This window comes from Arachis hypogaea, chromosome 9, assembly GCF_003086295.3.
Source record: "Arachis hypogaea cultivar Tifrunner chromosome 9, arahy.Tifrunner.gnm2.J5K5, whole genome shotgun sequence".
Lineage (NCBI taxonomy): Eukaryota > Viridiplantae > Streptophyta > Magnoliopsida > Fabales > Fabaceae > Arachis > Arachis hypogaea.
Window position 1 is genome coordinate 112,571,587 of NC_092044.1, and position 14,824 is coordinate 112,586,410.

Sequence of the window (14,824 nt, forward strand, 5' to 3'; positions counted from 1 at the left end):
TTTAAAAATTAATATTCATATTTAACTTTGAATTCCAACTAATATGACAAAAAATATTATATTTTTTAGTTAAAAAATTAAAGTAAAATATCTATAAATATATTTTTGTACTTTAGCTTTAGATTTTTCAAAAAAATTTGGTAAGTTAATGGAATCAAATCATATTTCTATAATATATATAAGAATGTATATTACACATAAATAAAAAAAATTGGGTATAGTAAGAACAAATACATAAATTAAAATAAAATTTAGAAAAATAAGAACCAATAAAATATTGAAGGAAAGAAATATAAATAGAAGAGAAACAAAATTATTAGATGGAAGAGAAATAATATAATAAATTTTATATGTATATAAAAGAAGAATAAAAATAAGATATACAGTACTTTATTTAATTTAGCAAGATTTATGAGAATAAACACATAGAATAAGAGAATAAAAAATGATAATAACAAGAAGCTAAACATCTGAATTAATATAAAAAAATAAAAAATAATAAAATAATGATAATTTATCATAATCTTAATTTTTTAATATAATTAATAAATAATAATATAATTAGTCTACCACAATATTAATATAATCTTTTAATATAATTAATTTTAATTAAATAATCAAATAAATTGAATATAAATATATCTAATCTAATCGTATAAAAAATAGTAAATTTTTTACAATGAGACATATTATATATTATTATTATTAGTGACATATAAATATTAAAATTATATTAATACATTAATAGAAATACATTATTATAATAAAAAGTTGCAAGAATTAAAATAACTGAAATTTATTAATTTTAATTAATTAAATTAGCATAAAATAAGAAAGAGATGATTAATCAGATTAAATAAATTAAAAAAATATTACTGAACAAAGTAAATATCACAATAATTATATTACTAATTGAAAAATGATCTATTTAATCAATTTAATTTTTTATTGAAAATAGAAAACTAAAGATTATCAATGAATAAAAATAAATAGGATATAATACATTAAAGAATAATTTTGGTAGTATAAATAATAAAATTAAATTATTATATAAAATTTTTACTTTTTACCTTATTATGATTGAAGTTAACATTAATGGTAAAAAACTAATTTTAAATAGTCCCAATTTGTATTTTACAACATAATTAAAGCACCATTCATAATTTTTTATTTTGTGATTAATCAATATTTTTTAAATTTTTTGGTTAAGTCTTCTGTGTTTTATGATTGATAATTTTTTTTTACAAAATATAAATTTATGATGAGTTATTACAATCATAATTAATTTAAAAAATCAAGAAAAAATTATAAAAAATCAAATAAAAGATAAAAAATAGAGTAAACAATTATTTTGAAACTAAAAATTTGTTAATTGTGCTAGAAATTCTAAAAATTTGTATCTTATTTATAATCAATTTCGTTACTCACTTTAACCTTATTATTCATTTATTGTATCTAAAAAGTATATAATGTCACACTTTATGTTAAAAAAGATGAAACTCTTCAAATACACGGATAATATATAATTTAAGAACAATAAAATAAAAAATCTAGAATTTTATAATAGTATTTAAAATTTTCAATGACGATAATACAAAGTGTTTAAATCGACCAAATGAATTTAATAATTATTCTTTACACATCTTATTTAAATTTGAATCTTAAAATTACTTTTATCTTTTTTTCTAATATAAATTATTTTTGACAAAAAATAGAGAAAAAAATTTATTAGACCAAAAAAATATCCGATCAAAAAAATTATTATAAGGAGATTTATAATTAGAGAAGAAAAGAATAAAAGTATTAATAATAATTAATAAAAAGAAGGGCAAAAAACCAGTATAAGCCAATGTCATCTGAAATTGACGTATATAAGCCAAAGTGAAAATCGTTTCAATAATGCGCAGATCTTGTATTTATATAATTCGAACCAATATGGTTCGAACTGCAAATGAAAGTAATTCGTACCGAAGCAGTTCGAATTACAAACTGAATAATCTTCATAAATCGAACCAGCTTGGTTCGAACTCGAAGTTCACATAATTCGAACCAATGTGGTTCGAATTATAGAGAGAGAGTCAGGCCTTAGTAATTCGAACCTGGCTGGTTCGAATTACACAAAACTTAGTTCGAACCGGGCCGGTTCGAATTAGTGGGAGAGAGACCTCTCATAACCGTTCTAACCGTGAGTTGGTCTCATTAGATGGAGTAAGATGGCTAGTGAGGAGAGTTTTGTTGTTCTGGTTCACCACAGAGGATCCATTAAGAGGAAAACTCGTTCCGGAGTGAAGTTCACAGATAAGGATCCTCTCTGTATTGTCGTGAATCCAACGATAACGTATGATGAACTTGTTAGAGCTGTCCTGATGAAGCTTGGCCTGGAAGGTGTGAAGCGGGTTAAGAAGTTTTTCTATCGCATCCCAGTCTCGATCCTGCACAATACGGTGAAGTATGATTGTCTGACGATTGGTAGTGATGAGGACCTGCAAGTCATGTTTCTTTGTCGGAGACAGTTTCCGGAGGTGAGGACACCAGAATTGCTCGCAAAGCTGGTTGATGTGGTATCCAGCTCAGGAGGTTCGAACCGGAATACCACCAATGTAGCCACGGTAGCTGGTTCCAGTTCCTGGGCTGCCGTGGCTTCTTCCTCCGTCCCAGTGTACGAGCCAGCGGTCCAACTTGTCGCCTCCCCGTCTTTTGCTGTTGATCTGAATGACGGTGTAGGCGACGAGGTAGGATCCGTTGATATTATGCCGAACGCCTTACAGGGCATTCCACCAGTTGGCGTCGGAGACGGAGTCTTGGGTGATGCAGAGGAGGACGACGTCGAGCCGGATACGATTGAGGATGACAGCGGCGACGAGGTTGGAGCGACTGGGCCTGCATTGGCTGGTGGTGGTTCTAGCTCTGGCACACAGCAGTATCCACCACATTTTTCCTCGTTGGACCTGGACACCATGAGACATGAGGGGGTTTTAGGGGACGCTGTTGGTTTCGGATCTAGAGATGCGGAAGGGACTGCTGGTCTGACAGAGTTCCAGGTTGGTCAGCAATTCCAGGATAAAGATGAGGCCCTTTTAAGTGTGAAGACTTACAGCATCCGGCGGGGGGTACAGTACAAGGTGATGGAGTCCGATCACCGCCGGTATGTGGGCAAGTGTTCCGAGTTCGGGAATGGGTGCACATGGTTGATTCGACTGAGTCTCCGAAAGCGCAAGGGCATTTGGGAGGTCAAACGGTACAATGGACCTCACACTTGCCTGGCCACATCCATCTCGAGTGACCACAGGAGTTTGGATTATCATGTCATTTCGGCGTTCATTATGCCAATGGTTAGGGCTGATGCATCCGTGAGCATAAAGGTGCTCCTGAACGCCACGGCAGTGCACTTTGGTTTTAGGCCGACTCACCGGAGGGTATGGATGGCAAAGCAGAAATCTATTGCCCTCATCTACGGTGACTGGGATGAGTCCTACAACGAGCTGCCTAGGTGGGTGTTGGGTGTCCAGCTGACGATGCCTGGGAGTGTTGCGATCCTTAAGACGAGCCCGGTTCGAGTTGGAGGACAGGTGGACGAGTCTCAAGCGTACTTCCAAAGACTTTTCTGGACTTTCCCGCCATGCATCGAGGCATTCCTTCATTGCAAGCCGCTAATCAGCATTGACGGCACACACCTGTATGGGAAGTATGGGGGAACGTTGCTCATCGCGATTGCACAGGACGGGAACTCCAACATTCTACCTGTCGCATTCGCACTAGTAGAGGGTGAGAATGCGGAGTCCTGGACATTATTTCTCTCGCACCTTCGACAGCACGTGACCCCGCATCCCGGTCTGCTGGTTATATCGGACAGGCACAACGGCATCAAGGCTGCGCTTGAGGCCCCTGACGGCGGTTGGTTACCACCATCTGCGTACCGTGCATTCTGCATACGTCACGTAGCGGCTAATTTTGCCCTTACCTTCAAGGGCAAAGACGCTAGGAGGCTCCTAGTGAACGCGGCGTATGCGAAGACCGAAGTTGAATTTGATTACTGGTTTGATATTCTGCGATCTGAAGATCCGGCGATGTGTGAGTGGGCGAACCGGATTGATTACTCGTTGTGGACTCAGCATCGTGATGAGGGGCGGAGATTCGGTCACATGACGACGAACATCTCCGAGTGTGTGAACTCTATCCTCAAGGGGGTCAGAAATCTCCCTGTAGCATCCCTGGTGAAGGCAACATATGGTAGGCTTGCGGAACTCTTTGTTCGCAAGGGGAGAGAGGCTGAAGCCCAGATGGGAACATGACAACAATTCAGTCAGCATTTGGTGAAGTGTATTGAGGCCAACTTGAAGACGGCCAGGTGCTTCACGGTGACGCTGTATGACCGGGATAACTCCGAGTTCACTGTAGCAGAGACCACTCCGACTGGTTCTTTCTCCTTGGGTACTTATAGAGTATCACTTGCCTCTCAGACATGTGACTGCGGGTACTTCCAGGCTCTTCATTTCCCGTGTCAGCACGCAGTTGCATGCTGTGCCTACTCACGGGTCAACTGCGGAAGAACACGATCTATCTGATGCCACTCTATGACAGCAAAGTAGATCAGCGCGGTAACGGAGCGCCACAACGCCATATGCCGAGGCTCCAAAACCTCTGGATGCACAACCTGAAGTACGTCGGGGCTACTATACGGCATCCATATAAACTGCAAAAGGAACTCACCCTTGTCAGGGCAACTGTAGCACACAACTAGAAAAGCTTGATTATAAAAGGACACTTGTTAACTAGCATACTCACCTCCCTATCCTGTAACCGGTCTATCCTGAGCCTCCACATCTGCACTCTAGGACCCTTCTCGCTCCCGGAAGGGTTGTAACCTGACCATCTGCACCATACACATGTGTTACATCTACTGAAATATGTGTTCAGATTATGAAATAGAATATTAATGAATACGTAGTTATGTATGTCAAACTGAAATAGATAAGGCCTAGTATAGTACCTCGAGGCCAAAGGCCAGCTCAACTCCTCATATCCTGCAGGCCTAAACCGAGGAAAGCGCCAAAAGATCCAAGACTGTAGTAGCTGAAGCGGGCCCGCTAACTTGACGACATGTCTGTTCGCCACTCGGCACATGCACCGGTACAACCAAGCCAGTGCGGCAGAACCCCAGCTGTAGGTACCCAGCTCCTCCAGCCTCGCTACGTACGGAAGCCATCTGATGTGAATCCGGTTCCCTGACTTGTCCGCAAACAACTGCGTGCCCAACAATATCATGATGTACGCACGGGCATATCGGCGCACAGTGTCATCATCTGCATCCTCAGGGCACTCACCGAAAGTCTCCTGAAACCAGCTGCAGTTCACTGCGTACTTCTGAACCTGACTGGGAGGAGGTATAACTCCGAGCAACTCCTGGAACCAGACCCAGGCTGGACGGCCACCCTCGATGTATATATGGAACTCTGACAAGCACCCGCTCATGTAACGGCCGTCCATTGGCAAACCCAGCTGGTATGCCACGTCCTGGAGTGTGATCGTGCACTCTCCGAACGGCATATGGAACGTGTGCGTCTCGGGACGCCATCGCTCCACGAATGCACTGACAAGGGCCTCGTCTAGCCGGAACCATCGGTCGTTCAGCCTTGCAAGATGGTATAGACCTGCCACCTGCAAGTACGGAACGTATCTGTCATCAAGTCGCATGCCCTGCTGCCGCCGCATGCTCCTAATGCATCGCTGGGGCTGCGCACAAAATGAACCGCATAGTTATAACCAGCATAAAAACCAACCACAACCGTAAGCAGCACGATAAATCATCAACAAACCATTCTGCTAAATAAAACCGCATACCCTAATCCACTAACATAAACCGCTTGCATAAACCACTTGCAAAAACCGCTAACATAAACCACCAACATAAACCACCAACAGAAACCACTAACTTAAACCACTAACATAAACCCCTACCCTAAACCACAAACCTAAACCACTACCCTAAACCACTAACTTAAACCGCTAACTTAAACCACTAACATAAACCACCTACATAAACCACCAACATAAACCACCAACAGAAACCACCAACTGAAACCACTAACATAAACCACTAACATAAACCACTACCATAAACCACTAGCATAAACCACTAACTTAAACCGCTAAACCACTAACATAAACCACCTACATAAACCACCATCTAACCCACATGCAAAACCACTAAGGCACAAATAGAGCTAGAATAAAAAATAGTTCCGTACTAACCTCCTCGTTGATGACCTCGGCTATATGAGCGACTCCGTCCAAGCGATATAACCGTGCCGGATCGTCCCCCATGAGCAGAGTATTCCGTTCAGGTCTTCCTCGGAGAGAATCTGGGTCGTTTTCTCTGAGATTTTGTGGGGTAGGGGGAGGAATAATAGTTCGAATGAGGGTGATTCGAACTCCTTATATAGCCGAATCACCCCTAATTCGAACCACCTTGGTTCGAACTATGAAGGAGCACGCCAAGGGTAATTCGAACCAGCTTGGTTCGAATTACATGGTTTGGTTTCGAATGAATAATTCGAACTAGATCAGTTCAAATTACGTGTATTATGAGTTCGAACCACTTTGGTTCGAATTACATTCAAACTTGCTCTCCCCTAATTCGAACCAGCCTGGTTCGATTTACTAAGGTTTGTAGTTCGAACCATCTTGGTTCAAATTACATAAAGAGAGTGTTTGGCTTATTGCTGAAACGATTTTTGGTTTGGCGTATTTACGTTACACACTTCTTGTCTTGGCTTATTATGGTTTTTTGCCCTAAAAAGAAACGAAGCTTGTATTAAAGAATGTTAGAAAAGAAATAATAAAGTTCATATTAATAACAATAATGTTGAGAAATGATATTGCTGCTTTAGGCTTCTAACCTTCGTCTTTGGCCATCTTTTTTTCTGTTCTTTGCTTTTTTTTTTTAAATTATCAAGTCATAAAAAAAATAAAGAACAATTCAAGAAACAAAAACAGCAAGATCGAAAACAATAAGATCAATAGTAACTATACAAATCAAAATACATAGGAGAAAATAAACTATTATATGATATAATTAACTTAAGTATATTTCATCATTAAATAAACAAAGTTAATGCACAACAAAATTACATGTAAAGAGAAAAAAATAAAAAATAGTTAAAATATCCAAAGTGATAAAAAGATTATTTTATAGAAGACTATAAAATAATGAACTTCTAACTAAATTAAACTGTACTTATTATTATTAGAAAGGGTAAGAGAGAGCAGTAGAGAAAAGGTTTGTGTGTATTTAAGTTGTGTAAAATGATACAATATAGAAGGGTATTTATAGGTGCTAAGAGAATCGAAATAATAAAAACGTAATATCCTATAATAAATATTTAGATATATTAAATAATACTAATTGATCTAATTGATCCTAATTATACTCTAACAATTATATTCAATTAATTGATATACATAATATTAAATTGTGTGATACTTAAATATCTCAATTAGTTTATATAATTAATCCACCGTAATGAATTGTATTTAATGAGTTAAAAAAAATAAATCAGAAAATATTCTAAGAAACATGCCACGTCAACTTTATCATTAATTACAAAAATTCGATTTTTATATAATAGAATAAATAGAATAGATAGATATCTCATTATTCGTTGTTTTAACTTATCTATTAGATATTTTTTATATTTACCACTCAATATATTAAAATACAATTTATATATCTAGATAAGAATTACATAGATATTTAATTGAAAGAGCATTTAATTTTTTAAAATATAATAACAGTTTTAATTTCTTTAATTTTTCTTTTTATATTTTTGTGTGTGTTTTTTTAAATAAAAGGCAAGCCTGTAGCAAAAATAGGAAGAGATTGTAGTATTTATTGAAGAGAGACAAAATAAATATAATTAAAATTCATACATTTAAAATGTGTTTGAACTTCGAAAAATGAGATGAGACATGAGAACCCACAGACACTTGCCTTCAATGAATCTGTTTACACCATTCAACTCAGTATTTTTTAGCTTTCTGTTTTCTTCTCATATATTTTATATGAATTTATTAGTGCCAAACATGCATCACATAAAGTAATTTTTTAACTCCATCCTAATCCATATATTATCTTTGCTAAACAAAATATAAAAGGAAAAAAATACAGTAAATAAATTAAAGTTATTATTATTTAAAGAGATAGTAAATATATTAGTATTTTTGTATTTTAAATTAATTAAGATCTAAATGAAAGATAATATTAATTTAAAAAATTAAATTAAAATTAACTCAAACAATGATATTTAAATTATAAAAAAATTGATTTTCATATTTTATAAAATATCATACTGGCGGTAATTGTAAATATGACGCTACTTAAAATTAAATAAAGTAATACAGATAAAACAAATTAAAAAATAAAAAATAACTTAATCTTATATAAAATTTACCTATAAAATTCTGTACCGAAAAATGAATTTAATTTTAGTATATTAATAATATAAAATATTTTATATAATCATTTAATTCAATTAGATTTATCTATTTAGGTCATTATTAAAAAATAAATTTAAGATACCAACATACAATTACTTTAAATTAAGCAACAATTATCAATACTATATAAGGAACATACTATTCCACTAAGAATGATTACTATAAGGAATAATTTTCTAATTTTCTATACTAATATTAGAAAGTTTATATAATACTATATAATAATATTATCATTATTAATACTATATGATATAAAAAAAATCACCGTGCTAATATAATATTATCAATATTATATAAATCATCTTTGTATTTATTTTTCTGTGCGTATATAATATTTAGTTAACACATTAAGACATATATAATATAAAGTGATTTACAAATTATTATTAATTCGTATATAATATATAATTAAATTTAATGAATTCAATTAGAATAAATAATAAATTATTTATTTTATTTCAGACTTTATAAATGAATAAATTAATTAACTAGTATAACAAATTATAATTAATGTAGTAAAATTAATTAAGTAATATATATTATAATAAATTATATTAATATTTAAATATCTAATCAAATCAATTAGCTGATATAATTAAGTTATGGTAATAAATTATATTGAATGAGTTAAAATAATTAAATTGGGAAACACTCTTTAGAGCATGCCACGTCAGCTCAATCATTAAGTGCAGACATCCAATTTTTATATAATAGAATAGATTAGGAAATAGCCATAAATAAATTTATTTCCTTAATGAGTGTTAGATTTATTGTTAAATTCTATATTACCTTTAAAATTTTAGCATAATTGAGTCTAATTTCTACATTTTGAAATAAATTTACTCAAAAAAATTAATATGTAAATCACATTATTATTATAAATTACTTTTTTAACATATTTAGTCTTTAATTCAAATTATTTGAATTTAGCTTAATATATATTATTTGATTTAATTTGATTTAATTATTAGTTGAAAATATCTCAATTGTCTATTTTATTCATAAATTTATTATTTAATGACTAATAAATTAATCAAATTAATTAATTAGTACACACAATAAATTTGGTTTAATAAATTAAAAGAATCAAATTAAAAAATACTAACAAAAAATTAAAATAAATGAATTAAGAAATATTACTAAATCAAATTGATATAAATTATAATAAATTATATATGATATTTAAATATCTAATCAAATTAATTAGCTGATATAGTTAGTTTATCGTAATAACTTGTATTTAATGAGTTAAAAGAAATAAATTGGGAAACACTCTCAGAAGCATGCCACGTCACCTCCATCATTAAGTGTAGAAATTCGATTTTTATATAATAGAATAGATATCATGTTAGCAATCAATTAGAATTATTAAGTATATATTGTGGTGTCACATAATATACTATATTAACAAATTTTGATGTCATAAGCAACAAAAAAAAAATTAATATGACTAACTTAGAATTTTTAAAAGATAAATTTAATTAAAAAAATTTTTAAGAATCAATTTAAAAAATAAATATTTTTTAAAGACAAAATTAACTATTTATTTATTTTTTTAAAATCCATTTAAGCTTATTATATAGTAATACAAAAACAACATATCAATTTGTACAAATTTTTAAATAAGTAAATGATGCAAAATTTAATTCTGAGCTGTGAATATTTGTATAGTTGTATGCAAATGAAAAAAATCAATTTTGTTCGTAATTATTATGCTAAATTAATACAAAGGTCCTTATATTTTATTAAATTCATAAATAAATCTCTATACTTCACAAATTTGTAATAAGATTTTTATATTTGTAATAATTTTTAATTAGACTTTAGTTGTTAGGAAAAAGTTTTTTTTTTTAATATTCTTAAGTATACATACTTATAAGACTTATTTGTTATTTTTTTTTGCGTTTTTTTTGTCAACAAAATTAACTTTGAGATACCATTTTAAAAATGTACTCTTTATTTTTAATATTATTAGACTGATTATTAAAAATTTGTAAATTATATTTGGTTTCACTTAAAATCTTAATTTGAAAACAATTTGATTTGATTTTATTATTTAAAAATACTTTTAATATTTAATTTTATTCAATTTTACTTCTAATATTTTTGGCACATTCAATTTTATTTTTAATATTTTTTATTTGTGTAAAAATTATTTCTAAAAATTTTTAATTTTATCTTCAATATTTTACATGAAATTGATGTTTAGAGGTAATTTTGATATAAATAAAAAATGTTAGGGAATAAAATTAAATGTAACTAAATATTAAAAATAATTTTTAAAAAATTTATAAATATTAGAGATAAAAATATATTTTATTATAATAAAATATTTAAAACTTTTAATATATTAAAATATACAAATTTAATTGTGTATTTTTTAATAATATTTTTAGAACATGCGTTAGTAATTTCTAATAACAATATCGTGGTATAATTTATTTTCCTCTGGCAATGATTTTATTATCTTTGAAACAAAAAAATAATAAAAAAGAGGACAAAAAAAAGGTGTCAACGGTCATTACATACAAATAAAAATATTTTAAAATATTTATTTTCTTCTGTTAATATCTTAGAATAATTATCATTATTAAATGGTTAATTATTTTACAAATTAACATTAGTGAATAGTAACCTACAAATTACAAAATCTATATCTTCACTAGTTATTCGGCCCACTATTTTAGAAGCTGTTGGCCTGAACTGGTCCAGTCTTGCAACAATCCTTCCTAAAAGCTTAACACGTTGTATTTTATATTTGTAGAAGAATCTTGCAATCTACACAGTAGCAAAATCCCCAAATAATATGTGCAAACTCTGATCCTTCTCAAAAGTATAAAATCACACCATAAAAACGAGCTACTAGGGCGAAAAAAAATCCTGTTTTTAGTTCCTTAAATACATGATCAAACATTCCAGTAAGAGTGCAACTGAGATTTTGGTTGAGTGGCTATATGCGGGGTCTCTTAATATGAATATGTTGCACATTAATTTAAATTTTAACAATGACCAAGTAGTAAATAGAACTTTTATGGTGTGGGTGTGGTGTGTGTGAGTGTGATCTAGAATTGAGGGATATTTAATCTATTCAATAAAAAAATATTTCTTTAAAGATGGAACATAACTAGAGGTGGCAAACGGGTTAGCTCGTCCCACCAAAAAATTATCATTTGGTGGGTTAATTTGCCTCGATGTCTACTAAAATGGTCTCAAATTTGTACCTGCTCTGTCTAATGACAAATTAGTAGATTGAGGAGGTCTAAACCCACTAATTTTTTTGTTTTTTTTTTAAAAAATTACTAAACTATTACATATTAAAAAATATATAAGTTGACAAATATTTTAATAAATTTATAATTTTTAAAGACAAAAAATTATAACTTTTAAATTTACAAACATTAAAGTCTTTTAATTCTAAATAACTAATAAATATAATTATCAACTAAATTCTTTTAAACAAAATAATAAAACCAATTTGTTCAAAACATATAATTAAACATTATTTAAGTTTCTAATCAATCAAAAATTAGTTCAAATTATAATTTCAAGTAAAACGAACAAACATTCTAAATACAAGCACAAAACTAACATTTTAAATTCAATTATCATTTAAAACCAAAAATCTGTCTCACCCACCAAAACCCATGTATTAGCGGTGCGAGTTAGACGGATTTTTTATTGTAGCGATCTTAAATTTCTAACCCGACCTATTTTTTGACGAATTATGCGAATCAACCCGTCGAGTTCCGATTAGTATCCACCCCTAATTTCTACCCTCTCAAATTGATCATTTTACATGTAAAATTCTTTATTTTTATGGTTTGGCTCCTCTTAATTTTATTTTGTGGCCTTTTATTTAGTTATATCTTTTATGCTAGCTTCCTTCAAACAAAAGTTCTAGCTCTGTTCCTACATTCCATATAATTATCAAGCATCTCATATTATCTCATGTGAACTTTTGACATCCCATTGTACCTAAAGTCCTATTGGGCAAATGAAAAAGTAGGAAAAGGAGAGTAAAGAGTGAATACTGAATAGTGTGTGAAAGGAAAGAAAGGAAAGTTCACAACATCTTTCACTTTATCTATGCTCCTTTGTGCTGCACTACCATGCAAAGACTATTATTGTTGATTTGAAACATAGTTAACAAGTTGCTTACCCACCAAGAAAACTTAGTAAAAGTACTTTATACACTGCTCTCTGCAATCATTTATAATAACTTGCTTCAAGCTTCATAATACATCATGGCCGGATCACCCTCCAAAACCCCTCGTTTCTTATTGAAACGTAAAACAAAATCCATTGACTCAGATTCAGCTAAAGCCAAGCGAAATCTATTCACCACTCCTGAACCTGACATAGAGGATTATGGCCATTTCTTTGCTTCAAAGAATAAGAAGGTAGCTGACACGTTTCTGGAGAAGTATAGGAGCAAGAGGGGCTTGTTTGTCACCGATGTTAGCAAGACAGAATGGTGCCAAAAGCAAATGGAGTTTTCTCTCTTCTTTGATGATGAGGAATGCAATAACAACAACAATGATGACAAAGAATGCTTCAGCTTCGTTTATGAAGGAAGAGCATCAGGAACAGGGAAGAACAATACCCATGATCAGGCTATGAAAGCTGGCATCGATCGCCATGTTGAACTGCGAGACGAGGTTCTGAAACCAGTGAGAGTGGAGGTGAAGTCAAGAGAAGATTTCATGGCACTGAAACTTGTTAACTTCATAAATGGCGTGAATCAGTTGTTGTTTGAAGGACTCACCCGCGAGCTTCCAATAGTAAGCTTTGCTTTCGAACAAGGGATATGGATGGTGGGAAGCATCGACGAGGTTCGAATGCATAGCACTGATCACAAGTCAATACTCGTTGAGACGAAGACTCGAATCAGCGACACAGTTCCTTCAGAATCACAGAAAAGAAACGGTAGGATTCAGTTGATGTGTTACAAGTATTTATGGGACAATCTAGTTTCCAATCCATTCCCTTTGAGAGAGTTCTATGATTATTTCGATTTAGAATCGCAGCGAGCATTGTGTGAAGATCTGAAGAAGGCATGTTGTTGTTCTGGTTTCAATGCAGTGACGCTTAATGAAGTGGTGGTGTGTTACCAAACAGCGTGTAAGATGATGCCACGTGCACATGATGATGAGTTGGTGCTTAGATATGAGTCTCAGAGAGATAAGTCACTGGTGCTTGATGAAGACAAGTTTGCATACAATTATGGGTGGTTAAAGAGTGAGATTTCGAAATGCCTTCAGTTTTGGCTTCAACAGAGAGAAGCTAGTTTCGTTGCTGTGGAAGACCAATGGAAATGTGCCTACTGTTATTTTACGTCTCTGTGTCCAGCATACCCACATGACACTACTGATGATGATGATGATGAATGATGACTATTAGAAAGTATTGGTAAAGAATAAAAATATTAAACAATAACAATAGATATATTAGATGTTTATTTTATTAGTGTATGAATGGTTATTTTAATATTAAAATTTAGAAATTTAATTTAAAAATATAGTGTGTTTTTATTTAATTGGTAGTTATTCACATTATTCAATAAAATCATGGTTTCCATAACATTCTCCTTATTATATTTGACTCTCAAATAGAAAATTTATACTAAGAATTGGCATCTTAAATTTGGAGTTAGCTGTGCATCATGAATGAAAATACAAACAAAATTTCGAGTTGACGGTCTTTCTCTTTTTCAATCATACTAGGTCAATAATATGTGGATGTACAAAAATTAGTCGGTTATTATTATTGGTATAAAATATATATTAAAATTAATTTAATATATATTTATAAATTATAAACTAATATGTATGGGCTGAGGCCCGCTCTTGTGTCGGTAAATGAAAAGCAGACTAGGCCCACACGCTTTTCCGGTGGTGGCGTGCCTGGTCTTCCAAAGCCCAATTCATAGCTTTCTGTTGTTCAAGTTCAGGGACCCACTACTTTTTCCTGTCCAAAGGAAAAGGGACCCACTACTTTTTAAGTCTTCAACTGATTTAATTATTTTGTCACCTATTAGATGGTGAAATTAAGTGATTAACGGAACAATCCCGCTAAGAAATAAGAGAAGTTTAGTCAACAATATAAATATTTTTAAATTATATTCTATAATAATTAATAATATTAATTATTATTAATTAGTAGTTATTTAAATTTTTTTAAAAAAATACAAAATTAATGATTATTAATTACTTCTTCTTACTCTAATTCACTTTTTACTATTTATTACGTAAATACTAATTTCTCTTTTAAAAAAAAAAATTGAAACTCCAAAACACAAAAACACCGAAACATAAGATAAGAATTCTAA

At 31.7% G+C, this 14,824-nt stretch overlaps 2 protein-coding genes across 2 annotated transcripts; one reads left to right on the forward strand and one right to left on the reverse strand.

The window, feature by feature from the left end:
- Nucleotides 1-4,525: 4,525 nt before the first annotated feature.
- On the reverse strand, nt 4,526-6,324 carry LOC112709529 (protein MAIN-LIKE 1-like). The gene is made up of 5 exons (XM_025761414.1): nt 6,253-6,324; nt 5,596-5,658; nt 4,991-5,514; nt 4,786-4,873; nt 4,526-4,693 (listed from the first exon to the last, which is right to left on the reverse strand). The coding sequence occupies exons 1-5, from the start codon at nt 6,322-6,324 to the stop codon at nt 4,526-4,528; spliced, it is 915 nt and encodes a 304-aa protein (XP_025617199.1).
- A 6,416-nt stretch (nt 6,325-12,740) lies between these two features.
- Nucleotides 12,741-13,886, forward strand: LOC112711994 (exonuclease V, chloroplastic). The gene has a single exon (XM_072202177.1). The coding sequence runs from the start codon at nt 12,741-12,743 to the stop codon at nt 13,884-13,886; it is 1,146 nt and encodes a 381-aa protein (XP_072058278.1).
- The last annotated feature ends 938 nt before the right edge of the window (nt 13,887-14,824 follow it).

Bases quoted from the DNA above. Each gene is read 5' to 3' on its own strand.
- LOC112709529 (XM_025761414.1), bottom strand. From the start codon at position 6,324: ATGGGGGACGATCCGGCACGGTTATATCGCTTGGACGGAGTCGCTCAT. The intron at 5,659-6,252 runs GTTAGTACGGAA...CCGTACTTGCAG, and splicing joins CCGAGGTCATCAACGAGGAG to GTGGCAGGTCTATACCATCT. The intron at 4,694-4,785 runs GTGAGTATGCTA...TTCCTTTTGCAG, and splicing joins ACCGGTTACAGGATAGGGAG to TTTATATGGATGCCGTATAG.
- LOC112711994 (XM_072202177.1), top strand. From the start codon at position 12,741: ATGGCCGGATCACCCTCCAAAACCCCTCGTTTCTTATTGAAACGTAAA.